The sequence below is a fragment of the Sturnus vulgaris genome, chromosome 13 (genome assembly GCF_052056855.1).
Source record: "Sturnus vulgaris isolate bStuVul1 chromosome 13, bStuVul1.hap1, whole genome shotgun sequence".
Taxonomy (NCBI): Eukaryota; Metazoa; Chordata; class Aves; order Passeriformes; family Sturnidae; genus Sturnus; species Sturnus vulgaris.
The window spans coordinates 1,968,720-1,996,566 of NC_142255.1; the positions used below are offsets into that span (position 1 = coordinate 1,968,720).

General features: G+C 47.4%; 2 protein-coding genes across 2 annotated transcripts in view; one reads left to right on the forward strand and one right to left on the reverse strand.

The window, feature by feature from the left end:
• The first annotated feature begins 246 nt into the window (after window positions 1-246).
• REC114 (REC114 meiotic recombination protein) lies at window positions 247-16,591 on the forward strand. Its single transcript, XM_088172804.1, has 6 exons — window positions 247-417; window positions 856-945; window positions 10,310-10,393; window positions 13,217-13,384; window positions 14,055-14,123; window positions 15,387-16,591. The coding sequence occupies exons 1-6, from the start codon at window positions 247-249 to the stop codon at window positions 15,546-15,548; spliced, it is 744 nt and encodes a 247-aa protein (XP_088028930.1). The 3' UTR covers window positions 15,549-16,591.
• Window positions 15,616-27,847, reverse strand: part of NPTN (neuroplastin) — a 38,292-nt gene continuing 26,060 nt past the window's right edge. Inside the window, exons 4-8 of the mRNA XM_088172307.1 lie at window positions 26,124-26,257; window positions 25,140-25,413; window positions 17,403-17,424; window positions 17,006-17,079; window positions 15,616-16,680 (exon numbers count right to left, since the gene is read on the reverse strand). Coding sequence (XP_088028433.1) covers window positions 17,019-17,079; window positions 17,403-17,424; window positions 25,140-25,413; window positions 26,124-26,257 — 491 coding nt within the window. The 3' untranslated portion in view covers window positions 15,616-16,680; window positions 17,006-17,018. The remainder of the gene's footprint in view (window positions 16,681-17,005; window positions 17,080-17,402; window positions 17,425-25,139; window positions 25,414-26,123; window positions 26,258-27,847) is intronic.

The following is a 27,847-nucleotide window of genomic DNA, read 5'->3' on the forward strand; positions in this document are numbered from 1 at the left end:
CCTATTGGCTCCTGCTTCCCGCCCAGCTCCCGCGCGCTGCCCGCCACCGCCCCTCAGAGCTCTCGGCCCACTCAGTCCCCTTAGAGCCCTGAACCCCCTCAGAGTCCCTCAGTCCCCTCAGAGCCCTCAGCCCCTTCCCGCCTCTCAGCCCCCTCAGAGTCCTCGGCCCCGCCGCCCCTCAGCCCCCTCAGAGCCTTCAGCCCGCCCACTCAGTCCCCTCAGAACCCTCAGCCCCCTCAGCGCGGCATGGCGGCGGCCGGCGGCGGTCGCGGCTCCCAGCCTGGGCTGGCTCCGGCGCCGGGCAGCGCCGGCGACACCTCCCTCCTCGGCAGCGCCACGATGTGGCCCTTGAAGCGCTACGGTCGCTTCCTCCCTCCGAAGGACGGTGACGATGAGGGGCACAGCACCTCTTGGAAGGTGCGGGGAGGGTGGCGGGGCGGTGTGGGGTCATGACTCTGCTTTCAGGTGTCTTTTTGCGAGTCCAGAGCTAAAGCAGGAATCGGGAGAGATTTTGCTTCATGAATTATTAATGACAACACATCAGAGTGTTAGCGGCCCGCTTTTTTTTTTTATTCCTTCATTCAGGAGTAACCTGTGGTATTAAAATCTAGAGATCAAGGCGGAATAATCCAGAGGGTTGTTCCGAGTAGTTAAATCTGTATATGGAGGTATAATTAGTGAAAAAAATCATTTAATGTGTCTTCTGTGTATGGGAGTGGAGGGCAAGTTGCATTAGTGAGATGTGAATTACTCCTGGCTTCTAATAGCGACCTTTGAGACCTTTTATTTGGTACTAGAAATGGGAACTGCAGATTCTGTGCTTGCAGGGCCAGATTTTCCTTTATCTTTTTAAAGGTGTTTGAATCAAATGAAGAATCAGGCCCTCTTGTCCTTACCATTGTGGAGTCTGGCCATTTCTTTATTTCCCAAGGACGAACAGTGCTGGTAAGTTTGTCATGTATAAAGAACATTTCTCCTTCATGTTACCATCAGTATTAACTTCGTTTCTTTTCTCAGCTTCATCTTCTCTCCCACTGAGTGGGAACTGTCAATTTTGTTTTGCTCATGGTGATTCTCATGTGCTGCTTTCCCTTCACATTTATCAGAATAATACTAAATGCATTATTTCCTGCTGAGGATCAACATTTCTTCTGCACTTCTAAAAATCTAGATTAAGAGGTAATGATGAGTGTTGCTGACGTTGAAAGCTATTTGGAGGTTTTTTTCATGATTCTTCTGACTAAGAAAACAGAAAAACACACTGTTTAGAAAATAGGTAAAACTATAATTTGTTAAATGGTCCAGCTGACTGCTTGCCAATGACCTGATAGCATTTTGGTTTGACAGTCTGGTTTATCAAAGGGTTTGTATTTTCTATATTGGATGATGAGATTTAACATCCAACATAAGATCCTTGGGGACAAAAGTCAAACTTGTGTCACTGGTTTTTCTGTAGCCTGCACTTGTTTAAGCATAACCAGCTACTAAACTAAAGATTTCACAATGACACCAAAAGGCAAATTTTGTCTAGGAGGAGTGGGTTTGATGCTCTGACATAGAAGACCTTGTTGGAAGGTGGGATTAAGTGTGTTCAGTGCACATCACCAGTACTGAGTGGTGATAAAGAGCAGGAACTGGCTGATAAATATGTTAGAAAGGTATTAAATATGTTAGAAAGGCATTACAAACCACTGGAAGATGCTGCAGTATAAAGATAACAAAGCTTTTTTAATAAAATGTGTAAGAGACTGTGTTGCAGCTTTAAATATGTATAAGCTTATAAATTAGTTTTTACTGTGCCTCTTAAAGGGTCTTTAACTTAAAGAAATTTAAGTATGGGGAGAACCACAGATGCCCTTGAATTTTTTGGCCTGTGTGTTGGGAACATTGAATAGTCAATGCATGAACTAACAGAGCTGTTACTGTGGATGGCCCTCAGCTCATTTAGCGAGGATGAGGTAAAAGAGGGACCATGGAAAGCATTTTAGCAGTTGTGTTGAATAAGAAAATGGAAAGATATTTTGAAAACCTGGATGGAAATGACACTTGCTGCCATCCCTTACCACATTCTGCTCGGAATGACTCAGTGCAGGATGTTCCTGTTCCCAGTGGCTGTACCTGTTAGTGACCAGTAACTGACATCACTCTAAAAATCCTTGAGATAACCAGATAAAAGCTAACAGCATCTTCTAATAATTAACTGAAGTGCAAAAAAGGCACAACCCAAAGCTGCAGCCCTTCAAAGACTTGTCTGGCAAAGGCTGAATCTGGCAAGTAGCAGGGCAGATAAAAGTGTGCTGTTGGAAGGGATGAGGGATCAGAAAAGCTTCTAAAAGCTTGGCTGAGAAAAGCACTTTCTTGCAGCTCTTGTGTTTAGTGGCTAGTGAAGCTTTCAGGCAGCTGCTTTGCACGAAATGCCAGATGAGGAATTTTTGGGATCTATCAGGACTGTTCCAGTTTCTGATACTGCAGGAGAGGTGGAACAGACACACTTGGTAGATGTGACCAAAATATAATAATACTGAGAACCCAAAAAAAAAAAAAAAGTAGTTTTGGTTTATTTCAAACATTTATTTTGGCAATGCTTCTTTGCCATCCTTAAAGTTGACACAGTAACACTTTGAGAGTTGCTAAAGAAAAGTGACATAAAGTTGTTTTTACAGCCTGTTGATTTTTCTTTGGGTGCAGCTCTCTGAGCAAGTGTATTGGGCTGGTGGCACAGGGGTGTTCTGTGTGTGCAGCACTGAGCTGGTGGGAGAGGCACTGGTACATACTGGGACTGTGTTTCTGAGATTGAGCCAGCTGCAGTCCTCCCACTTGGCCTCTTAAACTGAGTGGCTGAAAACCCCACAAATACCCAATGTGCTCGTTCTCATAGAACCCCAGCGTGGTTTGGGCTGGGAGGGACCTTACAGCTCATCCAGGGCCACCCCCTGCCATGGGCAGGGACACTTCCAGGGTGCTCAGAGCTCCATCCAGGCTGTTCTTGAGCACTTCAGGGATGGGGCAATTTGCAAACTCCTTCCTGAGATGCCACGTAACAACAAACCAGCTTGCAGTGCTGTTCAGGCTGTATTTTTGCTGAAAAATCATCAGAAGTGGTTAATCTCAGTGGTTCTATCTCCCTCCAGTTCCAGCTGTCAGTGCTGTCACAAACCTGTCACAATATTTAACCAGGCTTTGCACGGCTAAGTACAGAGCGTGCTTGGAGCCTGTCACACTCCAAATCCACTCACTGGGGGTCCATTATCCTGGACATTCTGTCAGAGGGGATAATGCACAACTTCTGCTCCAGAGGGAATGCATCTACTTTGATGGAATGCTGCAGCTGTTGGCATGATTGTACCTGTGCTCTCATTTCCTCCTGCTGGCCTGGGCTGTGGCCTTTGGATTGCCAAGGTGTCCTCCCACACCTGTGTGCTGCCTTACCTGCATTCAAAATCCCTCTGATGTTCTCACAGAACTCTTCTGTGCTGTGTTGTATCCTTTAAATTGTTGATGTCTTGTCTTTTGATCTATCTCCTAATCCCTACTTTTCAGCCTTTTTGATGTGCTCCAGGCTCCTGGGTTTGAGGGAACTGGATAACAATTATTGTAGCTTTGTACCTCTGCACAGGAACAGGGTGAGGCACAAGATCTGGGTCACAGGGACACATTTCCTTCTCCACGTGCAGAACCTGTATTTTTGTAACATTTTCACTGATGAATAATACAAGGATTTTTTTCCTGATTCTCACCTATGAACAACATTTACACAAAACTGAAAGAGTTGTGAAGAAGAATTTCTGTTTTGCTGATGGCTGGATTAATATCCATAGTAGGAACAATATTCAGGTGTTTCTGATTGCTGTCAAAATATTCTCTCTATGATGGGAGTACTTACGTATTCTCTTAGTCCTTTTAATTTTATTTAAGTAGGAAAGTTAAGAAACCTTTTCCTTAGAGCCCACTGGCTCTTTTATGATCTGTTTCTAAGAACAATATTTATAAAAGAGCAATAAAATATTCACATATCCTAACAACTGTTGTTTTTAATAAATACAGAAACAAGTGTTTTCCTTTTGAAATGCCATCTATTCCTTGAGTAATGGAATGAAGAGGAGGTAAATGGAACTTCAGAGCATGGAACATAAAAATCCCTGATGCGTAATGCAAATTCAAGGGTGTTTTGATTTGTTTTGTTTTATTCTTTTTTAAACCAAATTCTTCATTTGGAATTAAATGACATAATGTATTTCTAAGACCAGGGTTTGCTGCAGTGTTGCCTAACAGACTGCATATTGGATGGTAGAAAAACCTCATTCTTGTATACTGTAGTCAGTGGAATTTTACAGGAATATCTCAACAGCATCTCTGGTAATTTCTGGCCATGCTGAAGATACATCATGTTCCATTTACCACAACTCTTATTTCCTTTCCCCTCTGTATCAACACATCATGCAAATTATATTTTGGTGTTTTATTCAGTGCAATTATTTCTGGTGCTAGAATTCATAATATCCTACAAATTAAACAAATTGAAATTGTGAAGAGGACTTACTTAATAGGATAAAATTAATCTGGAGTAATTGATTTGTGACCTGATCTTTTGAAGTGTAGACTAAATGTCCTTAGTGCCCTCCTGGTCCCCTCATGACTTCCAATAAGCTACCAGTGCTTATGGTACAGTAGATTCTAACTCATTAATTAGGCAAGCATTCAGCAGGCATTCTCACGTTCCTGATGCTCTCTTTGCAGTGCCTGAAACTCAGGCACCAGATTTTGCAGATGAGATTCACAACAGTGCCCTGGGCAGAGATGGTCCCTCTGCACTAAATGAGGGCTCCTGGCAGGAACCTGGGCAGAGAGCAGGTTGCTAATTTTGGTTAATTTTTGTTGCTGCTTTTTGGTAGAGCTCTGCAAAGCCACAGAAGGTTGTTCTTTTATTAAAGAAACAAAAGAAACTATTAATTCTTCTATTAAATTTTGTTGGCTTATTTAGTACCACAATCGTAGTTCAAAAATCTCAATTTCAGTTTGTTTATTTCAACATGTGCTTTTGATGTGATTATTTTGGATGAGCTGAGAGTATCATCCTGCATCAGCTTTCCTGTTTCTGTTTCATGTCAAGGGCTTCTGCTCTTGTCTTTTCTCTTGCCTCAGTTCTTCTAAACCCAGCTCTTAGAATTTTTTTTTTTTTAGATTTGTGATGTCTGTTAATGAAGCATATTTACCTTCTAGTTTAATGTGTGGTATCAGTCTGGGGAAGTCCATATTTTATACTGGGAATGAATGAATACATTACTGGGGCACCCCGAAGAGCTTTAGCCAGCTCATCCCTGAGCATCCAGTTCCCCTCTCTGTGTCCCTGGACAGATGTCACTGGGAAAAAAAAGCCAAAAGAATTCAGGTTGTCCCTCTGAAGTTTGGAGGTTTGTGCTGAGGTAAGGGCTTGTCTTTGCTGTCAGTGGGCTGTGGTGTGTGCCCATCTGAAACCCAGTGCTTGCACTTTCATTCTCGGGCTGCAGTCCCCTCAGGGCTGTCTGTGTGTCCTGTATTTTCTCCCTCCTTCAGCTTCTCTGCCTGTGTACACACAGAGCACTCTCCTTAATGAGTTCAGCCCTCTGCCACAGTCAAACAGGCTTAAGAGCAAGATTTGAGGGTAAAAAGAAGATAATGCAAAGCTTAACATCCTTTTATTCCTCACTCCTGTCTGTCCCCCTTGATTGGTAGGGTTGGAAATGTTTGCAGGGACAACTTTGTGCTTCCCTCACTCTACACGTTGTCTTGTTTGGCTTTCGGTTTTTTGGGAGTTTTTTTGGTTTTGTTTTGGGGTTTTTTTGTTTGTTTTTGTTTGATTTTTGTTTGTTTGTTTGGGTTTTTTGGTTTTTTGGGTTTTTTTTTTTTTGGTTCATGTTGGCTCTTCTAATCTTGACTCAATTTTCAAGACAGATCATACTGCAGAAATCAAGCCTGATGTATTTGGCCTTACTTAGATACTGAGAATAGCTATAAAAATTTCTACTTCCAGGTGTGTTACAAGGTAATAATGAAGACTGGAGTGAAATTATGTTAAAAGTTTAATTTTCACAACTTTATTCTACAGTCATTAACGAAGAATTTTTATTTTTTAAATAGAAAACTGCTTATTCTAGGAAAAAAAAGTGTAAAATGGCAACTCACATTCTCTTGGGAAGGCAAGGAGTTAAAAATTGCTATTTTTCAGATTTATGCAAGCATTTGATTTAGAATCTATATCATGTTTCAAGCATGTGCAGCTTTTTTTATCATAACCTATTAATGAGAAAATCCTTATTAAAGTGATCACCATTCATCACCACTTACCTGTAAACACCTTCTGGGATTTTCTGAAAGCATCTCAGTTTTGCCCATTCTTTAACATTCTGTATCATTCTTGAACATCATTGACGAGCTTTTTCTGCCTGCCTGCTCACACATCTTTATTTTTCCTGTCTCCTGAGAGGATGGCTAATAACATCCTTGCAACTCCACTATCTCAGCTCTCTTTTGTGAGGACACCTGCAAATAACATTACCATTGCTCTGGTGCCAGATTGGGCACTTCCAAGAATAAGCAAGGTGCTGTGCAGTATAAATGTTAAATTGTAATAACACCCACAATATCACAGGTCCAAAATGTGGGTATTTGAGCTGAGCATAGCACAGTTAAACCTGGGTAGTGAATAATGGCTCCACGCCCAGCGTGGGGAGCAGCCCCGGGGCACTGAGCCCTGGCTGCACGGGTGGGCAGTGCCTCTGTGCCTGGCAAGGCTGGCACGTTATTGAAGCCATCCCTGGAGGCTTGCTGGGCACTGCAGGAGCTGGCAGGGTGCTCAGAGCAGCACAGCATCCCACCCTTCCCACAAAAGGGCTTTCCCAAATCCCTCCTTCAGCCCCACCCTGGCTCCATGAGTGGAGCTGAGCGAGGTTTGCTCCCCACCCGTGTAGTGGTACCTTACCTCGGGAAAGGCAAGGCTTAAGGAGCTGTCTCAGGTGTCTCCCTGGAAACCTGAAGGAGATGGCTGTGTTTTCCAGGGAATTGTGTCCCTTGGTGCTGCCCAGCCTGTGTCAAAATGGTGCAAACAGGATGCTGTCTGAGGCCTGTAGGTTTCCTGTTCTCCCAGCCAGCACCACCCTGGCAGCTGTGCACTATCAATTCATACAATAGAACAACTTTCATCTCAAGCTGACCTCGTCCTTTCCTGCAAATGCAGTTCTCAGCTGAGTCCTTAATCCATAAGATGATACAATGTATACATTCCTTCCAGCTGTGAACTTGGAGAACAAACCAGTGTATTTGCATTTCATGGGCCTGTTAGAAGAGGCAGCCCAGAGTGGAGAGTGTGTGTCTCTATAGTATTCTGGGGTTTAGTTTGTCTGTTTTAATACTGGTTGTGATTTAAGGGCAGACTAGATCATGTTTGTGACCAAGAAAAAAAGCTTTTCTTCCTAAGCTATTGTTTACACATAGTTTTGTTTGAAAACATCTGGTTTGTGCATGAGTGAATCCAAATGAACTGATGCAAGCCAGCATAGCTGAACTGCTACACAAATCACATTTCTTAGATATAAAGTCATTTTCCGTTCAGATAGGCTGCAGTCTAACAAAACAGATAATCTATTCCTGTGTTGTTTAGCACCACAGGGTTTCTAGATGCTACAATAAAAAATATACATAAATCACACACAATACCTTCCACCACAGCTCACAGCCCTCATTACACAGCAGGTTTCTGAATGCTGAAATGTGAAGTCAGAACAAAAGTATTTACCAGTCAGTGCTGGACTCGATGGCTGTGAGGCTGGATCAGCATTTCTGGCTCCTGCCTCATGGCAGCTGTGGTCACATCTTGCCTGCTTCCAAAACATTTGGGAAACATCTTGCTTTGTTTTCTCTTTCAGCTTAATCCCACTCAGTCCTCCCTCTGAGAAACTTGGATTTTGGTCACAGATGTAGGAAAGAGTTTTCCTTTACCCTATTTTTGTTCCAAGTAGAGTTGTGGAAAAAAACAGGAGCATGTGCCTGACTGAACACTGATGACCAGACTTAATATAAAGTGTTGCCATTTCTCTGTTCACATGGTGAACATTTGGGCTCTTGTGTCCGTGCCCCGTTCTAGGCTGCATTCTGGGGATATTCTGGTTAATCTTACACTGCCCCTGCCTAGCTGACTGAAGGAGCTACGGACGCTGCCTGCTCGAGGGAACCGGGCCCAGCTGCTCTGTTCCCTATCTGGCAGCGTGGTGGCAGCACCAATCCAGAGGGAACGCTGCTTTTTCCTGTCTCATCACCCATGTCCAGAGCACGTCGAGTCAATCCATCACCTGAGGAAAGGCTGTAACCCGAAAATACCGCCTTGCAGTTCCCAGGCCTGCCCCTGCCCTGCTCCTGGGTGTTGGCACAGATCCTCCTGCCTTCGAGGTGGCTCAAGGGACGCGTTTATTGTCTTCTTCCCTCTTGCTGATTTCATTCACCTCACTTCATATGCACTGCACAGCCCTGGAGTGACCCAGGCCAGGCTGGATGGGGCTCGGAGCAGCCTGGAATAGTGGAAAGTGTCCCTGCCCACGGCAGGGGGTGGCACTGGATGAGCTTTAAGGTCCCTCCCAACCCAAACCAGGCTGTGATTCTGTGAATGCAGGGGCAATGATTTTAAAAATAAAGTGGTTAAACTTAAATTTCAGTTAAATCAAATTTTGGGGTTGGAATTGGTTAATGAGGAATACATAAATGTAAATTCCAAGTGCTGGTTTTTTCCACTTGTTTTACCTCAGAAACAGGACATATAAAAGAACCTAAGAAGCACCAATAAAATAGTTTGTAGGAAAGTTAAACAGTTACTGCCTTTTATCATTTCTTTGAAAACAGTTATTATTTTAAGGAGATAACATTTGTTCAGCCTTCATCTCCAGTGAAAGGAAAAACACTGTAAAACCAGACTGAATATGGGAATAGTTGTATTTTAAGAAACAGTTGGTGTGTATCCAAAACAGAAACTACTTGAACAGGACAAGCACAAGTGGCCACAAATTCAAGTGGCCTAGTGAAGGAATGGTTTGGAATTGCTTCACTGACAGCGTTTTGGGGCTTGGTTCAACCTCTCCCCATTGCTCACCGAGTGATCTCTCCCTGTTGTTGTGACCTTTGGCCTTTCCCTCTTAGCACGTCCTGCCTTAGGGCACTTGGAGTGTGTTCAGGGCAGAGAGACACTACCAGAGACTGGCCCTCTTACCTGCTGTCACAGCACACAGGGAAATTCATCTCTCCCTCTGACCCCAGATCTTTTGGGAATGGTACTTCCCTGCTGGCTGACATTCTGGAGTCTGTCACAGCAGATGCCTGTGATCCAGTCTGCCTTTGCTTCAACTCTTCACAGCTTTTGAGAGATTCCTCTGTAAAGTGCAGCTAAAAATCTACATGCAGTTGCTGCATGAGACTGTAAAGCCAGTGCCAGCACAGTACAGGAGCAGAGTCACTGAGGTGATTTCCTGTTCCAAAATAGAATGGCAGATGGTTTTCCAGCCTGGACCCACCTAAGATGGATGGTGGCTGGGGCAAACACCTCTGGCCCTTTGGGATGGACGTGACTTGTGGGGTTTGACCCTTAGGAACCCTTGAAAGCAGCCTGGGCTCAAGCCCTTGATCATTGAAAGTATTGTGAGTTTGGATAAAACAGGTGCCTGGTTTCCTCCCTTCCCTAACATTGATTAATTGTTTGGGTTTTTTCCTGGACTTTGCTAAATAATGGCTCAGAGTGCCTTCCTTGGGAGACACAGTCTGTTGGCTTGCAGTTGTTTTTCTCCTTCCTGGGGTGTTTTTACAGGAGGCTGAGCAGTCTGTCGAGTTCGAAAAGACTGACAGTGATGCAACTGGAGTATAAAAACATCTTTATCCAATTAACGAAGGTGCTGCTCGGTTCCCTGAGTGCCACCTGGAGCAGAGGCCTCCCCGGGCCTTGGATAAAGCAGGGCTGTGCCATTCCCCGGATTCGCCTGCCCTCTGCTGCCCTCCCGGGCAACTTCAGCACCCAAAGCTCCAATTGCAGCTGCTTTATTCTGGTTTTCAGGGGCTTTCGGAGCACGCACAAATATAAAAATAGAGAGAGATGGAAATTAGAACATACATACCTTGTTGTTACTGGAGCTAATCCCTGGAGTGGTAAAACTGGAGTGGCAGCTGTTTGACAGCTACAAAAACTGTACAACTGCAATGACTGATCTTCATTAGGGCTTTAATTGCCTCACAGAGCTTAAACATGTGATCCTGGGTGCTGCTGTTTGCTGTGCCACTGGTTTGTGCTTTATTTCAGGAAGGCTTTTCCCTGATTGATTCCCACAAGTGGCTGAAGATAGTGAGGAGAGCAGAGTGCCTGCTGCTGCGGGCACAGGCCAAGGTGAGCTGAGCTGCTTGGAGCATTCCTAACATGGAACACAGATAATGGAGAAAATCTCTCCATTTTGGCTAAATTAAACTAGCAGGTGTAAATTATCTATGTCAATTAGAATTTTCTTCTTACTCTAAATACTAAACAAGAATGGATTGAATAAGCTTGGTATCTTTTGTAACTGCTAATACTCAGTTTTTAGACTGCTCTCTGAGATTTAGCTGCTAGAACAGCCAGACCGGTTTTATTTCACAATCTATCTGCCACAACTGACAAAAAGATGAAGCAAATCTCTTCCAAGATACCTCTGAGTCAGACTGCACTTCAGCAAACAAACTCTCTAACCAAGCAATTACTGAGCCATTTTGTGGCTCTTGGCACAGCAGCAGCAGGCTGGTGGTTGAGGTATTTGGTACTCAAGGAAACAAAATAGACATGGGTTTCTGGTCTCCCACTGAGCTCTCCTGATGAAAAGTGGTTGGTTTGCCTTTAAATAATCAAACAGCACTTTATTCTTACCAATTTGTGTAAAGATCTCAGGTTTTTTTGTTCTTAGATGAACTCTGATACTCTGTATCTTAGTGTTTTAAATTCATGGGTTATGCCTAAAACCAAAACACTTCTGCACTCTGCTTTCTATCAGCTTGTTAGAAAACCCAAAGAAACCTGAAGACAGCTGGGGCAGGAATTAGTTCTGATGAACCAGCAGGTTGTTCTTCCCAGTTACCAGAGCCAGGCCCCCAGTGCAGCATTAAAGGATTCTGCTGCTCCTCAGCAGCAAGACAAAACCAACATCACACTCACTGCAAGGCTCGAGCAAAGCTCTGAGGGGCAGTTCAGGAAAGGAGAAATATTAACAGTCTGAAATTAATTTGGTGCATCTCAGTGTTTTCTTACTAGAAATTCACACAACTTCAACTGGATTTAGTGGCAGTGCAGTGGTTCTACCACACAGCTTCTCTACTTTATATCCTAAAAGTGGATGCAGCTGCTGTGCTCATCTTCATGATAAATTCCTGGTATATCTTGTACTCCTTGTTTTTTGTAAGTCATTAATACTGCATTTACAGTGCAACTTACTCATCACTTCAAATATGCCTTCAGTGGGGCACTGTGGGCTCTTAGCCAGCAGAATGAGTTTCAAATCTATGAACAGGAGCAAGGTGGATATTCTTTATAATTTTACAGTAAATAATTTCCCTTCATAATGTTTTCCTTGAGCTTAGCCCCCCACCCCAGCATGGAAGAAGTGCAAATTTAATGATTCCGTGACCTCAGGGTTCTTTAATACTTCAGCTCTTGAGTGGTTCAGGTGTGACAGCCCAGTCCTCAGTTTATGCTATAAACCTTGACATACCACAGCTCTCTTTCCACAAAGGAACAATGTTTAATTTTCTAAGTCCACTGTTTATGAACTGCAAACTAAAGAATTTAACAGTCCTTGTGAGAAACCTGAGGGAGTCCAAATATCTCTGCTTCAAAATGTATTTGGGGATCCAAACAAGCAAATGCTCTTTGAAAGTGTCCTAAAGAAACTCCACCTGTTCCTTTTGTGTCACTGAATTCAGAACTCACCTGTCTGGCATCCCACAGCTCAGTCCCTGGGTCTGTGAGGCTGCCCCAGTTCCTGAATTAATGAGGGCAAATCCAACTGGGCACTGGCAAATGAGTGCTACACTTCACATTAGTTTGACATTTTTCCCTTTAGAAAGCACTGAGACAGGCTTTTGTGCTTACCCTGCCCTAAAAATCTTTTCATGTGATTCAAACATCTTCAAGCAGCAGGCCTGTAAACACAGGGGCTGTCAGGAGGAGCTGGCTCATCTCTGAGACAGGAACTTTAAAGTGAGAGGTGTCCTTGCACTCACGTGGCCTTAAAATGGGCTTTGAAAATGGGTTTGACATTGGAACCTCAGGAAGATGAAGACCTAAATAAGCCAGGCTGGGCCAAGGAGAATTTGCTGCTTTTTAAGTTTTTTAAATTTGAGGTTTCAAGATCAAATAGAAAGTTCCATTAATTCACTCTCTGAACATTGAATATGCACCTACCTTACATCAGCTCAAGGTGCTTAGGCCAAGCTTATCACATACCATACCCTCCCATCCCCTTTCAGGGCAGTTTGCTGAACCTGGGGCCCTTATTAAAAATATCTGTTAGGGTACAGCCCAGCAGCCTACTCTGGGGGGGTCAGAGCTACCTGGGAGTTTTCAATAATTCTTAGGATAATTTCACTCTTTGAAGTCATGCATTTGAATTTCCTGCACTCCTATTCAACATGTTGGTTTCTGTTCGAGGAACATTTAGGTGAGAGCCAAACTGAATGTGTTGGTTTAGCTACACATAGGCAGGCCAAGAGGGGTTGACTTCGATGCATCAGGAATAGAAGTGGAACTTGCCACTCCCAGAATTTCTAGTTCAGATCCAGAGTTAGCTTCTGCTTACTGTTGTGTCCTTTTTTTGTCACAAATAACTGTGCTGGCACACCCTTACAGGATATTGCCTGCAGCAACAATAAAACTTAATTTTCCTGCCACATGTAAAAGCTGGCAAGGCTTGTCCACTTGGCTAAACGTTGACTTGTGACAGGTGGCCCTGCATCACTTACCTTTTCTTGCGTATTTTAATCTGATTTTCAAATCAGCAATCACAGTCTTCTGGTTAAGCTGCTGGGGAAAATGAAAATACAGCAGGGAAAACCTGTTTATTTGTTTTTAAATTGGTGCAGTGATCCACGAATCCATTGCCTCCTTCCCAACTCCAGCACATAGGGATTTAATCCAAGTAGCTCTGGGGGATTCCAAGCGAATTTGCTTTCCGTGTGGTTTGAGCAGAACGAGTGCCGCATGTTCCGCGTGCAGTTCGGAGGGAGCTCCAGGGAGGAGATGCAGGAGCACTGCTGCAGCTGCGTGCACAAACTGAGCCTGCACGTCCCGGTGCAGGGCGCCGAGGAACAGAGCCAGCAGCCCTGCCACGACAGCCAGGCCATGGACACTGAGCACGCAGTAAGTGACCACACACGCCCACAAACAATCACCTCTGCCTGCGGGAGCTGGACCTGAGACTGCCTACATCAAATACAACTGGGAAATGCGCTCTGCAGGGTAAAAAATGGTCAGAGCCACAAAGTAACCCTGCATCCCGGCTCCTGCCTGTGTTTACCTGCTCCTGCTTTGCAGTGGTAGTGGCTGCTACGACTGTTTACAATTTGAGCCTAGCCTGGCATAACTAAAAGCAATCTTGGCAGGCACAGAATGTTTCCCCTCTCCAAGATAAAGTCCCGAGGAACTGGAAAAGGCAGAGACATAAAGTGTTTTCCAGGGTGATTATTCCAAAATCTCTGCTCGCCTGGGTCTTTAGATCCATGGAAAAGAAGCAGTGTGCTCTTGTGAGCATCCATACACAGCATTCTTTGAAGTTACTCCTAGGAAGTAGTCTGTAACTTCAGTTTAGCCATGAACTAATAGGCCTATAGTTAAACTGTCATGTCTTTCATTTTTAAAGACTGGAGCAGATGTGCATGCAGGTTCCATAAAAAGATGCCTTTTTACTGCAGAAGGTAGCTGAGCACATTCCCTTCCCGTCAGTGCTAAAAATGGAACTGCTTCCCCCCCTGCACATACCCACACTCTGCTTGGTAACAAGCCCTTATTTGCATTTGGTATTTTCTAGCCAGATGAGCCTCTCCCAGACTCCTGCACAAGCCTTGGAGAAAGAAGATCTGTAGCACAGCTCGCACAGGTAAAAAACAAACACCTCCTGTTTAGAGTCTGTGACTGAGTCTGAGAATGAGCTATCTCACATTCCATTTTCCATCTGGGAAATGCCTTCCCTAAACATCAGGATGCCATCATCTACCCCAGCAAAGCACTAGATCTGTGTAATGATCCAGAGCCAGGGAATAAGCAGCAAAATAAGGTGTTTGGTGGTGTAATCACCCTATTTGAATAGGAACAAATGACACACCAAGAGCAAAGAAATACCCAGAGGCAACATCCAAATGAATGGCTCTGGCACTGGTTTGACTCTGCAGAAATGCCTTGTGCAGATCAGAGCTGACGCCTGAAAATATCAATCATGGAATCACAGAATACCTCATCTGTCCCAGCCCTCTGGCAGTAGGAACCCATTCCCCCTTGTCCTGGCATTCCAGGCCCTTGTCCCCAGTCCCTCTCCAGCTCTCTGGGAGCCCCTTTAGGCTCTGGCAGGGGCTCTGAGGTTTCCCTGGACCCTTCTCAACCCTGACCCAGAGCAAAGGATCCCCATATTCCATGGACAGCTTCACTGAGCAGGTCTGGGTAAACACCTGGAGGTCAGTTCTTACTAATTTACTGGGAATTCAGGCCAGTGCAGAAGCAGATGAGCAGAAAACTCTTGCTCTTTTCTAGTTTTGTGCAGTTGCTTCTCTGTGTCTTCCTTACCCTTCTTTTGTAGTCACTGGGTGAGCACAGAATCCCAGTCTGGGTTGGACTGAAAGGGAGCTCAAAGGTTGCCTCATTCCACCCCCAGTGCCACGATGCCCACAGTTCTCCCACCACCAGGGGAAAAATCTGGGAGAGGGGATTAAACAGATGAAAAGGATGTTGTAACATAAAAGCCCCGTACTTTACTTTTAAAAGACTTTTGGCTAAACGAAAAGCTTGGAAGTGCTCACTTGGTTATCCCTACACAATCCATGTGGCAGCATGTACAGCTCATAGAGTGTACACTGATTACAGAATGGACACCCACCAGGAAGCCACAGCACCCAGCAAATGGCCATTTCCAGGGTCAGTTTCCAACTGAAATAATTGCAGGGGCATTTGACATTGCATAAAAGCTACACTTGGAATCACACCTGGGCATCAGAGAAAGGCTCACATACAGAAACCACAGCTGACTAACAGCATTCCAAGAGCAGCAATCCCAGGCAGCTCCATGTTTGTGCAGCGTGCAGGAGGGCCGGGGTGTGGCTGTGTCCTTGTGTCCCAGATCAGGGCCACCTTCCCATCGTTCCCTTGGCAGTCGGTGCTGCGGCAGCGGCCGGGGCTGCCCCCGGCGCTGGGGCAGCCGGCGTGGAGCGCCCGGGAGCTGGGGCCCTTCATCCGCCTCTGCCTCATGGACCAGCACTTCCCAGCCTTTGTGGAGGACGTGGAGAAGGAGCTGCACAGACTCGCCGAGGAATGAGGCACGCCTGGAACTCCACGGGTGCACACAGCTCCGCTGATTAAAGGTTGAAAAACGAGGCCTTACAGCGGTTTTTGTCGGTGTTTTATTTTTAAAAACAGGTGAATCCACTTTTTATACATCATTGCACTTCAACAAATACACAGAACACGAGTTCATGCAGCTACAGTTACGCACATCATGAGAACCCTGGTAGGTCTATTTCTACAATCTTAAAATCATGAGAAATTACAGTGTCAAACTAAAGAGGAATAACTAGTTGCATAGAATATCACCATGCTGTAACATTTCATCATTTAAACAAACAAAAAAAAAATTATAAAAGTTTGCCTGAATTGAATGTACAAGAATATGTCGAACACATCAGTGCAAAAGGATTTGAGAATTTACATGAGTTAACAAAAAAAAAAAAATCACTTAAAAAGCAATAATATATATATATTTATAAACTGAAGGTTTGTTTTTGTTTCCAACTGCATCCCACCACCACCAGCGGCCCCTGGCACCACCCAGCCCTGACGCCCAACAGGACCCCCCCCACCCCGTGCTCCATGGTTAAAGCCCTTAAGGAAATTCCAATATCCCTGCTGCGAGCGCCAGCCTGGCATCGCTCCCTCCTTCCAGCCATACAGTAAGGAATGAATATCAGCAGCTTCAAAATGAACCACAACGACTTCTGGTTTCCCCTCCCCCAAATATAAATATATACTGTATATATCTTTAAGTTTTGCTGTACTTTACAAAAGAAGTCTCACTAGATGGCAGCGGTGCGGTTTGAGCGGTGCCGAATTTAACAGCTACAGGAAGTAAAAAACAGCGCATGCGTGAACCCGCCTGGCTACTGCTCGTGTAAAGAGAGGAAAGGAGGAAAAAAAAGCAACATTCACAGCACATCAAGCCCAAAAGAGTTTACACCTTCTACACGGAAGCATTATTAAAATTCATCTGGCTAGGTCATCCTTGCAGGAAAGGCTAAATAAGGCATGCGTTAGACAGTCATATTGTTGCTCACTTGGAAAGGAAAGAAAAAAAAAAAAAAGAAATCAGACAGAACTGGAGTTCTAGAACCAAGAGTTCCAACCCTTAAATTTAGCAGGTCATATTGCCATCAGTCTCTCAGAAACTTAAAGCTCTAAAAAAGAAACGAGAAAGAGGTGCTAGTCAATGGTGAACAGTGCGAGCCGCCGCAGCCTGCAATCCCCGCGCTCCCACCGGGGCACGGGCTCCCGACAGCCCCAGCTCCGCCTTTTAGCAGGGAATGAGGAGGGCTGGGCAGCTTGGTCTAGATTTTAGCAGGCAGGTCAGGTCCTTAACCCCCCGCCTGCTCGAGGAAATCAATGTTTGCTCCCCCCCGCGCTCCCTGAGGCGCAGCGGGAATGTTTTGCTGCTCCGCCCCCAGCACTCCGGGCAGGAGGGCTGGGCCTGCCCGCTCCCGGCCGGGCGCAGGCAATACTTACATGATGAGCATTTTTAATTTGTGTTTCTCTGACGTAAGTTTTTGTCTTTGTGATTGTTTGTAGAATTGGTTTTCCTGCGGAATGGGATGGGAGAGAAATGCACCAAAATCAGTCACAGGTCCAGGAAAAATGGACATTATTTGTACTTCATTAAACAGCGTTTCAGTCTTACTCCCTTTAACTGGCTGAAGACCACACTGTTTTAGACTTTGTATTTTAGCACAATATTTGTTTTCTAGCGAGATGTTGCTTTTCTTTCCTCCAGTGCTAAGAAACGCACCAGACGGCCCAACACCATCTGTAATGTCACATGCAATATCAATCCTGTGATTTTATCACCTCCCACAACCCTCCAGATTAACCCAAGGAGTATTTTTTTTCCTGAAAACACACTTACATTGGCCCAGCTGGTTCATCATCTGCAGCAAGCATCCCGATGCACCCAGGGAGAGACAAGGGAAGGAAAGAAAAAGAGAGTCAGTGTTTGCAGGGGGCCACAGTTTGAGCAGCAAACTGATCTATCTACAGCATCAAAGGCCATTCCAGTCAGGAGTGCAAGGATCATGGAGTTACTGCTCTGGATTCGGGTTTAATGGCAGGTATGTTGCTTCAATGGGTTTAGTTAACACTTGGAATGCTGGTCATGAAGGACTGCAACTGTAGCGGACAGATTGGTGCAACATGGTCAAGACTCATCTTGTCCCCAAGTTCCAGTGGTTCAATCTCATAAAAAATAGATGAAGAGACAAACCAACGGTTCAGTTGTAAAATCCTGCTGGATGTTTGCTTGCATTGACTTTTTCTTTAATATGTATTTTAATTTTTAAGCCATTTTTCCACTGCCGATGGGTAACTCCTGGTATATACCCCAGAGGGTACATACCCCACACTCATTTTTCCCCATGGGTGAAACAACCTTTACATTCCCCATTTTTTTCAATGTTTAATTAAAGGGGACCAGGTTAGGAGGAGGCTGAAGGGGAACACTCGATTCCAGCCCCAGCCATGGTCCTTGGGCAGCAGCATCCGATGTCACCAGGAGGAGCCGGGGTGCTGGGACACCTCGGGACACGCTTCAGCTGCAGGAGGACTGACAGCACCGTCCTGCCCATGGCCCTTGGCAAAACTCATTTAAGAACTGGGGGGGGAACGGGGGGCTGGAGGAAATCTGCCAATGAGGAATGTTTCGTATTAACTCTCATGACCAATTGGGCTTTTTTTTGTTTTTTGAATTCTCAAACACTGTTTTCTCCCACGCTGTAGTACAGAAGACAGAAATGCATTTACACAACAGTACCAAGAGTCAATCCAGGAACCTAATGCTCCCACAGATGGATTTTGGGAGGACCAATGCCGGCCCTGCTGGTTTTGGCACTTGACAGTTGCCATTCCCACCTCGTGCTGGAGGGATTTTTCAGGGAAGTCTTTGAGAAACTCTCAGCAGGATTCCACAAGGGTGCTTAGTGCACATGAAGCAGTTATGGAAATTACAGTCTTACAGTGTAGGCATCCGCATGAGCACACGCCAGGAGTAATGTCAGGGAGAGGGGACATTACTCCACCTGGGCCTTCGAGGCAACGGAGAGGCAAAGCCACCGCTAGCACAGACAGTGACCAGAACAAAAAATACTTCAAAAATAAAGAACTAACCACAAACCAAGAGCTTTACAGCCAAAGTAACAGACTAGCGACACACCGGTGTCCACAGAATTCCAGTACCAGCAACAGTAACTACTGGACACGGTACAGAGAACTGGGACTAGGAAGGACAGCCAGACATCAATGTGCTGTTGTATATACAGTGAGATATACAGAGACACATCAGGTACTCAAACACAAAGCACAGCAGAGGAATCTACAGCTTCCTTCCACAAACATCTTTGGGAATCAAGGATCTGAGAGCAGCCGAGCTCTGTGCTCTGGGCGGGACGAGCCTGGGAAGAACAGCAAGCCCTGGCCCCCGACGCCAGCGCTGCCTCTGAGACCCAACTCGGCTCCAACAAGCACCATCGACAGCTTTGGGAGTTTGTTTGGCTGGACTTCAGCAATATCAAACTGCACCGTGGACACTCACTACAAAATAACCATTTTCCCTTCTCTGCTCAAAGATTTAAATGCCCATTTCAGATCAGCAAGTTTGTGTTGTCAAAAAAAAAAAAGGAAAAAAAAAAAAAAGAAGTTTCACATTTATAAAGGCTGCCGTCGGTGATTCCTCACGGAGATCCCATAAAAAAGCCTAGTGGAACACTTAAACTACAGGGTGGATGCCCACCACTCCTCCCTGTCCCATCTCTAACCTAAACCAGAGATGAAATGACCGAGGGAAATTCCCAGTCAGCCGTTCAGTGCTGGAAGAGCATCCCCAGTACAGTACAGACACAGACCGAACCCTCAGCGAAACCAGGGGCAACAGAACAACAGAAAAACCAGTACAAAATCAGACTAAAGAAAAGGTTCAAAACAGCAAACTGAAATCCAAATTAGTTGTGAACGTGAATGAGGAAGTTTTCAAGAGTGTTAACGTTATGACTTGTGCGTTGTATAGACTGAAGCGGAGGTTAAACAAACTCCAAAGCATGCAGAGCTCTCACTTACCACCATTTTTTAAGGGTATGATGCAATTGAAGGGGGGAAAAAAAAAAAGAAGTCATAGTAACCGACAAGATCAATATAACCCGAAGCTTTAATGCCACAGCCCTGCTCTAGAACAGTCAGTACTGGCACCTACAGCACGGGGACGTCCCCCAGAGCTGCCCAAACGCTGCCAGGAGTGGCCCTGGCCACGCTGAGCCCCTCCTCCTGCAGGATCTCTGCTGGGACTGGGCATCTGCAGGCTCCAAACCCCCCTGGGCACAGAACACAGGAATAACCCCCATGGCCAGGATTTTCCTGCTTCACGGGGTCCCAAAACCACACCTTTCTGAACCAAAATGGGACAGTGCTGCTTGTCTTTAACACATGTAATCAATCCCTGCAGGCAAAAACGAGTGGGAATTAAAACTGGAAGATGATGACAAGTAGATCTCCCTTAGCTCCTCCACTTGTATGTTAATGTGTTTTGTGCTGTTGTCCTCCCCCCCCACTTTCAGCCTTAATTTACAAGGCATTTTATATGTCACTCAGTTTCTTTCACTGCCTTTGGAAAGCTACAGGGTTTATTTTAGTATCAAATTAATCCTGGGTAGCATCTTGTGACTGATGGAAGTTAAAAATGAAACACGAGCGGGTTCTTCCAGCGCTAAGATTCCAATTTTTGCTTCTGAAGGGATTCTGTGTCTCAGCTCATGCTTTAAAACCTGCAAAGAATCAATCCCAGACTGGTTTGGGTTGGAAAGCCCCTCCAGTGCCACCCCCTGCCATAGGCAGGGCCACCTTCCACTAGCCCAGGGTGCTCCAAGCCCCATCCAACCTGGCCTTGGACACTTCCAGGGATGCAGGGGCAGTTTAATGCTCTGAAGGAGCAGGCAGAGCCTGTGACAGCTCAGGGTCCTGTGTTATGGTCCATTCCCACTGGGATACAACAACATTGCTGGGAACAGCTGATGGCTATGGCCTCACTATGTATCTGCCTCACAGTCTGCTCACCCTGATGAATTTAAAGTGTGAGAGAGAAAGATGTGCATAAAAGGGAAAAAAAAACCCACCAAAATCACTGGTTACAAAAGGCAAATGGTTCAGTTAGACAGTTTGTTTCTTTCAATTACTTACAGTAATAGCAGGAACAGGGAAAGTCAAGAAAAAAGCAAAAGAGGGTTAGAAAGAATGTGGGGATTTGGATGGAGTTTCTGCAGAGCCAGGAAAAGAAACACATTTATGGGAAGTCTTTGGATTAGGCTGAGGAAGGAGAGGGGAAGAAGGAAAAGGGACATGTTATAACCCAGTCGCCTCACGGCTTCGGACTCGACATCATGACTACGGATCTGCAAGTAAAAACCTCTCCCATTGCTATGGGGAATGGAGCCAAGGAGTTTTTACTTTCTACTTACCCCAGAAAACACCCTTTAACCCAGGGGCTGTGCTGATTTTAGACTATTTGATCCAATGACAGCCCTTTAGGAACCTTTGCTATGCGACACCCAGGTGGTGCTGGCTGATGCTCTGTCTATGGAAACCAAGCAGCTCGAGCTGAACCACAGAGGAACAAAAGCCATTCCCTCCTCTCCTTGTCCAGGGGAGCACCCCTGCATTCCCTGCTGGCACCTCCCACTGGGCATGCAGCCACATGCCAGGGCATGCCACGCTCATGCAGCTCTCGCCCCCAAAGCCACGGAAGCTGCACGTGGCCATTGCCCTGGGAACGGGGAGCGAGCTGGATGCTGCCTTACCAGGTGTAAGGCAAGTCAGAACTCACGTTCTGAAAGGATGCAGGAATTCAGGCGCCGTGTGCCCTCCCTTCCTCCTTCCAGCACGGGATTTGGATGTGCTGGGAGAACCTCTCAGCCACAGGCTCCGCAGCAAACCCTGTGCTGGGCACCCCCGATGCCACTGTTTTGGTGGAAACAGAGATTTCACGGGTGCAACGTTCCTTTTCCTGCTCTCTAGCAGCAGGAAGAAGAATCAACTCCCAAATCAGAGTTCTGAGAAGGAGGAAACATCAGCAAAGGAGCTCCTGAGCAGCCCTGGCCTGAGGCACACCAAGCAGCTCACTGGACACACAAAGCAAGGTCCATGCAAAACCCAGCCCTGCAGTCAGGAAATGCCAAAGTTAAAGGAGTGTCCCTGCTCTGCTGGCATGGCAGAGCTTCCAATACAGGGAACATCTTTACTGGGAAGTGTTTTGGGAACACAGAACTGTTCCAAGTGTACCCAGGAGTCCACCACCCTTCCCAGCCTCCCAGGGATGGAGCCATGGGCACACTGAGCCAGGGCATTTGAAGCCTGCAGAACATGGAGATCAGAGGGAAATGGAATTCATTCCATTGTTTCTTTGGGCGGGCCAGGCAGAGTTCCCAAGTGCTGGGGGAAAAGTCCCAGACACCTGAGGATCCTCTCACTCAGAGAATGCTTCTGTCCCACCAGTCACGTCCCCCAGGACTAACTGGGCTCAGCACCAGACTGGTCTCACCTGAGGACCTGTCCCAGCACACCCCAAACACTGTCATTTGTGGAGCCACAAAGTATCACCTGGGCACAGCACGAGGTGAGAGCTCATCGTGGGCATCTGCAGCTCCCTGCAGGATCCAAAACCAGCAATTCATCCTGCGCTGCCCCAGGCAGGAGCCAAGGTGTGCTCCAGCAGCTCCTTAACAGCTCCTTCTGCTTCAAAAGCCTTTGATTTTCCTTAACACAGGAAGTGGCCACATTTAGCAGCACTGGTCTTCTCCAAATTTTAAAAACAATCCTTAGAAGTGGTCTGAGTAAGTCATTTCCCAGTTCTCTGTGCGCTCCTCTCAGCAGCCAGATGGTGGCCAGGCCATCAGAGGATTCCTGAGGGACAGTGGCAAACACCCTGGGGTGGCTGTGCGGCACCTGCAGAGGGAGCACACCACAGGGCCACCACCTGCAGCCCAACCCTGGGCATCTTTACAGGGATCTGCAGCCAGAGTCATCCCCCACGGGAGGACACGCCGAGCCAAGGGGTGACGATCCCTGGGCACAGATCCACAGGGACCATCCACCCTCACCCCTGCTGTGGGACCTGGGCTGACACGCACATCACACAGACCTGGGCACTCTGAAAGGCATCCCAGAGTTATTCTGCCTGGGAACACGGGGTGATGGTGGCAATGGTGAAGCAATCTCAGTGTCTAAATCTGGAGAGGTCCAAGGAGAACGTTCCCATCCCAGCAGGAAGGGCAGCAACAGCTCAGTGGTTGTTGCAGCACCATCTCATGTGGAGCTCTGCCATGAGCACAATCCCTAAAGCTGAGCACGTCCCACTGACACCAGGATTAGAAAAGGCAGCAGAGAGACCCTGGCTGGTGCCAGCTGCTGTGGATAACACCGAGTGCTGTGGTGTTTGGCCTCAGCCTGCTGGCTCAGCCACAGCTCCCTGACGTTCCCTCCCCGGCTCACTGCAGCAGCGGAGGCGGAGGTGCGAGTTTGGAAGAGGGAGCTGAAATTCCAAACGCTGAGCATTCCACTGCATTCCAGCATTAACTTTGGCATTTCATAACCATGTCTTGAAAATAATAAAATTCAGGAGAACCCAAGTGAAACATCCACACGTGGCAATCAGGAGGCTGCTGATGATTTCCCACGTGTGCATTTGTAGGTGCCCTGCTCCCGGGGCATTCCCCACCACTGCAGCACAGAAAGCTTCGATGCCAGTACTGAAAATGCACAACTATCCAAGGAATGTGTGACTCAAGGCCACGTGATGCCCATTGTGTCTGTCAGCCAGGCAAACCTCATCCACAGGTACACACTGTCATACTCAGCATGGATTTTTTCCTCCAGGAAAGGGGGCAGGGAGAACATCTGACCCCCACGGAGGTGCGTCATGTCACTCTCCAGGGCTCTGCCTTCAAAACAGCGGCCCCAGTGAGCACTGGAGTAACCTCAGCTCCTTGGCTCATCATCCTGGACAGCTCCAGGGGGATGATGAGCCTGGAACCCTCGGGTACCTGAGGGGTGGCCAGACCAGCCAGGAAAACTCCAGCCTTGGAAAGAGGCAGTGAACTCCTCACCTCCAGTGAGAGCTCCCCTGCACCACCACGGGGGCTGTGCTGTGATCTGTTCATGCCAAAGCCAATTCCTGCTGGATTCAGCCCATTTGCAGGGAATGTTTGCATATCAAATTCCCAGGACCCTGTTCTGGTCCTTGTGAAACTTCATCCAATGAAAATTGTGAATGCAGGAAACAGTAATCACTGCCATGGAGGTGAGCACATGCAAGGAAAAAATGGAAATTGTCTGTTCTGAGTTTTCCGGGCTGGTGGAAGTCCCTGAGGCCACGCTGAGGGCAGGACAAGCGCCGGAGCCACTGGCAGCTGTTAGTGATGCACAGAACATGCACTAGGTTCCACTGGGGGCTCCATCCCTCCCCAGAGAGCAGCCCCCACACATGCTCTGTAAGCAGTTAGTAAGTGCTACTCAAGGCTTACAACCAAAGCTGGTTTCCTCTAACAATGCACTACTTCAGCCTGTTCTGATCCCAGCCTCGGCCCTTCTCCTGTCATTCCATTCGTTGTGTTCCATGAGCTCCTCTCCTCACTGTGGATCCCCACAAAGGTGGCCGTGCCCACCCCACACACAGATCACTGTCTCACACCTCTATTTCCATGCCCCCTGCAGCCCCACAGCCACACCCTAGGAAGCAGCTCTCACTGGGAAAGGCTTGGCCAGCCCAGGATGGTGCTGAGGATCACTCCAGCACGCTGCCATCCACCTGCTCCATGCCTGGATCCATCATGTTCCTACTGCTCCTTCTCCCAAGGAGTCCTTGCAGAGGTTTTCTTGCTGTACACTGGAGTAAGCTGCTAGCAGCACATTAAAGGCTGCTTCTCAGCACGGATCTTGCAAACACTCAGCCTTGCACTGCCCCTTTCCCCAGCTGTGCACAGGGAAAGGTGTGCAGGAGAAGCTCATAAATAAAAGTTACTACTAGTTGTATGTACCAAACACATTAATTAATTAATTAATTATTGCTACCATCAAACCTGATAATAAGCCCTATTTTTATAAAATCTAATCAGTGGCTACAATAAGATATAGGTTCCAGAGCATTCCTTAACTACAGATTCAGCTACACAGCAGAGTAGGAGCCCTCCCCCCATGTCTGAACCCTGAGCACATTTTAGTTTTGAAGCACCTTTGCAGCCCCAATTCCTTGAAGTGCAACGATTCCTTGGTTTGAGTGTCATGTTCCCTCAGAGCCCCTGCCCGGTGTCCAACCCTGAGGCCACGGGGAGGAGGGAATTCCACCACAGGTGAGGGTGCTGCCAGCTCTGCCCTCGGGGCAGGAAAGAGACGGGGGAAGCGCTCCATCCCTCATGCAACAAAGCTTTGAAGATATCCATAACCCCTCCCACCCCACGGTCTGAGCCCCCTGAAATCCAGCACCCTCTGGGCTCAACGTCTGGAGAGGGAAGAGAGGAGAAAGCCAGGAGTGTGTGCTGCTGGTCCTTGCTGCACAAGGCCCCGTGTGGGTGCGGGGCCGTGCTCCGTCACAGGCGGCGCTGGGCGCACTTACCGTCGGGAACCTCGTCCGGCCGCTTCCGCTTCTCGTAGATGACGATGATGACCACCAGGATGACGATCTCGGCCAGGATGCCCAGGAAGGGCCACAGCGGGGCCAGGTGGCTGCGCACGCGCAGGATGGTGGTGACCGACACGGAGCCCACCTGGTTGGTGGCGTTGCACTGGTACTCGCCGGGGTCCTCGTTGATCTGCAGGTTTGTGATGCTCAGCTCGGTGTAGTTCTCTTTGTTGGAAATGAAGAACCTGCCCGAGGAGTTGTTGATGTCCTGGCAAAGGGACGGGGATGGGAAACAGCAACAGCTTTGAGTTGTGGGGCTTTTGTGGCACAGGAACAGGAGCAGATTTGAGGGAGGAACCCTGCACTCAGGGCCCTGATCACTGCCAGCACTCAGCCACTCCTTAAAACCCCCAGCTCACACTCAGCAGGGAACACCCATCCCATCCTGTTATTTGCCTCACGTTTTGGCTCCCTGCATCCAAGTCTGCCTCCCTGGCAGGTCATACAGCAACAGGAAACAGCTGGGCTGGAGGGGTTAGAAATTCCCAGCTCTGCTATTCCCACTGCTGGTCACATCTTCCTGCTCACTACATCGGTGGCTACACAGAACAAACAGATCACCCAAGCTCCAATGGGGATAACTGCCACCTCCTCATGTTAAGTCTTGTGAGCTCAACCAGTAAAACTTGGAGGAATTTATAACCCAATGTGGTTTTAAATCATGTTTTGTAACTCAGATCTTACAGTTTGTAGCAAATTCCAGAAAATGGTTTTCAGGGTAAGTTAACTTTGCCTGGCAATGCAGTGAGCAACTATTTTCACATATCAATAATATAAACATCAATTTTATATACACCCATCCATCCTCACTGCTGTCAAAAATATCCACCTTCAGTCACAGGTTGGACACAAAGCACCTTTAACAACCCATCCCTGTCCTGGGGCTCTGGGCAGGGGGATCCTGACCCCATTCCTTACCTCAAACACCCCATTGACCTTCTTGCGCCAGACCCACTCGGGGTGGGGGAAGCCCACGGACTTGCAGTACATCAGGGCCTCCTGGCCCTCGTTTTTATTCTCACTCCTCTTGTGCCCAGTGATGTCAGGAGTGGCTACGAGACAACAGAGCAGCTTGTAAGTACAAACAGGCTTCTTCCACTCATCTGGACACAAATCCCTCCAAACTCCTGGAAGCTGTGCTTTCCCACACTGAGGGGACTTGTGGAAGAATTGTGTCTGTGTGTCCCTGGGAGCAGCCCTAAATCCTGTGCTCCTGTTTGTGTCCCTCAGTGCAGCCCTAAACCCTCTCCTAAACCCTCCTGAGCTCAGGCTGTGTCAGGGCAGTGCCTGGGCTGACCCCTGGCCCAGCAGATGGCCCCGGGCTGCAGGGCCCACCTTTAAAGCTGCAGCTCCTAATTACAGCACACGTGGCTCGCTGTGTGATGGCAGCTCTGAGCTGTTAATCCACACAAGGCCAGCCTGGCTGCTCCAGGAAACTGGAATTTCCTACTGGAGACTTCCCTGCACATGGATACACAGAGAGAGCAATTCCAGCTGCAAGCTGAGATAATGAAGGGAATTTCACAGCTCTGCTCAGAGGGAACAAAACATCTCGTGCCACCAGACAGCAGCTGAGCCTGCTCTTCCCAAAATTACAGCACAAATCTTTGGGAAAATGCCTGGCAGGCTGACCTGCTTCCTACTGTCCTATGTCAAAGGGGTTTTGATGCAGGAAGCATGCCATGCCTCAGGTTCTTCCTGGACAGCAACAACATTACCAAAGTGAAATTGTGAACCACAGGAAATGCATGGCTGTAGGAAACCCTGGGCTTCACCTGCACAGGCACACCAGGAGAGGCCCGAGGCATTCTCCAAGTGCCCACGGAAATTCCAACGGCATTTCCAACACAGCCCTGGCCTTTGCAGGAGTCCTGACCAAAGGATAAAGCTCAGCCAGATGCCAACTCATTAATTCCACGATGATGCCAAGCACAGCCATGACAGGTAAGAACAGGGCAAGAACAAACCCAGGGGGTTTATTTAAGAAAACTGACACCCAAAATGCATCTTTCCACATCAGACCTAAAAATGCTCTGAGAGCCATAAAACCTGACCTGAATGAAGGCTCCAGATCCAAACAATCCCCTGCTCTTGTACTAGAAGGAGCTGCCAGAAGCTGAAGGAAGCTGGGAAGAACATTCCCTGGCTGCCTGGTGATCCTGTGCCTGCAAGGGGCAGGAACACCTGGAGCAAACGGAGTTTCTGAGCTTCAGGCAGGAAATCAATCAGCTCTGGGGCTGGGTGTGCTGTGCTGCTCCAGCATCCCAGGCACTGCAGAGCCCCTGTCCCCAGCCCCGGAGAGGAAAATGACATTCATCCCAAATAACGAGGGCTCCAGAGGGCAGATTCATCTTGGGAGCTATTGGAAGGTGCCACCACTTCCCTGCTGGGCTCGGGATGTTCTTAAAGCAGGAGCTGGGTGACCCTCCTGTGGCTTTTGCTTCCTGCAGGATGCCCAGGAGGGATCTCCTGCAGCCTATGGACATGGAGCCCAGTGGTGACAAAGCAGCAATCCCAGAGCTGGGGCTGCTGGAACGCCAGCAGGGACTGCACACTGGGAAAAATTCCATGAGGAAAAGGAGCAATGGCAATCAGCAGCCCCCACAGGCTGGGTTCCAGTGCCATCCTGAGCACAGCTGAGC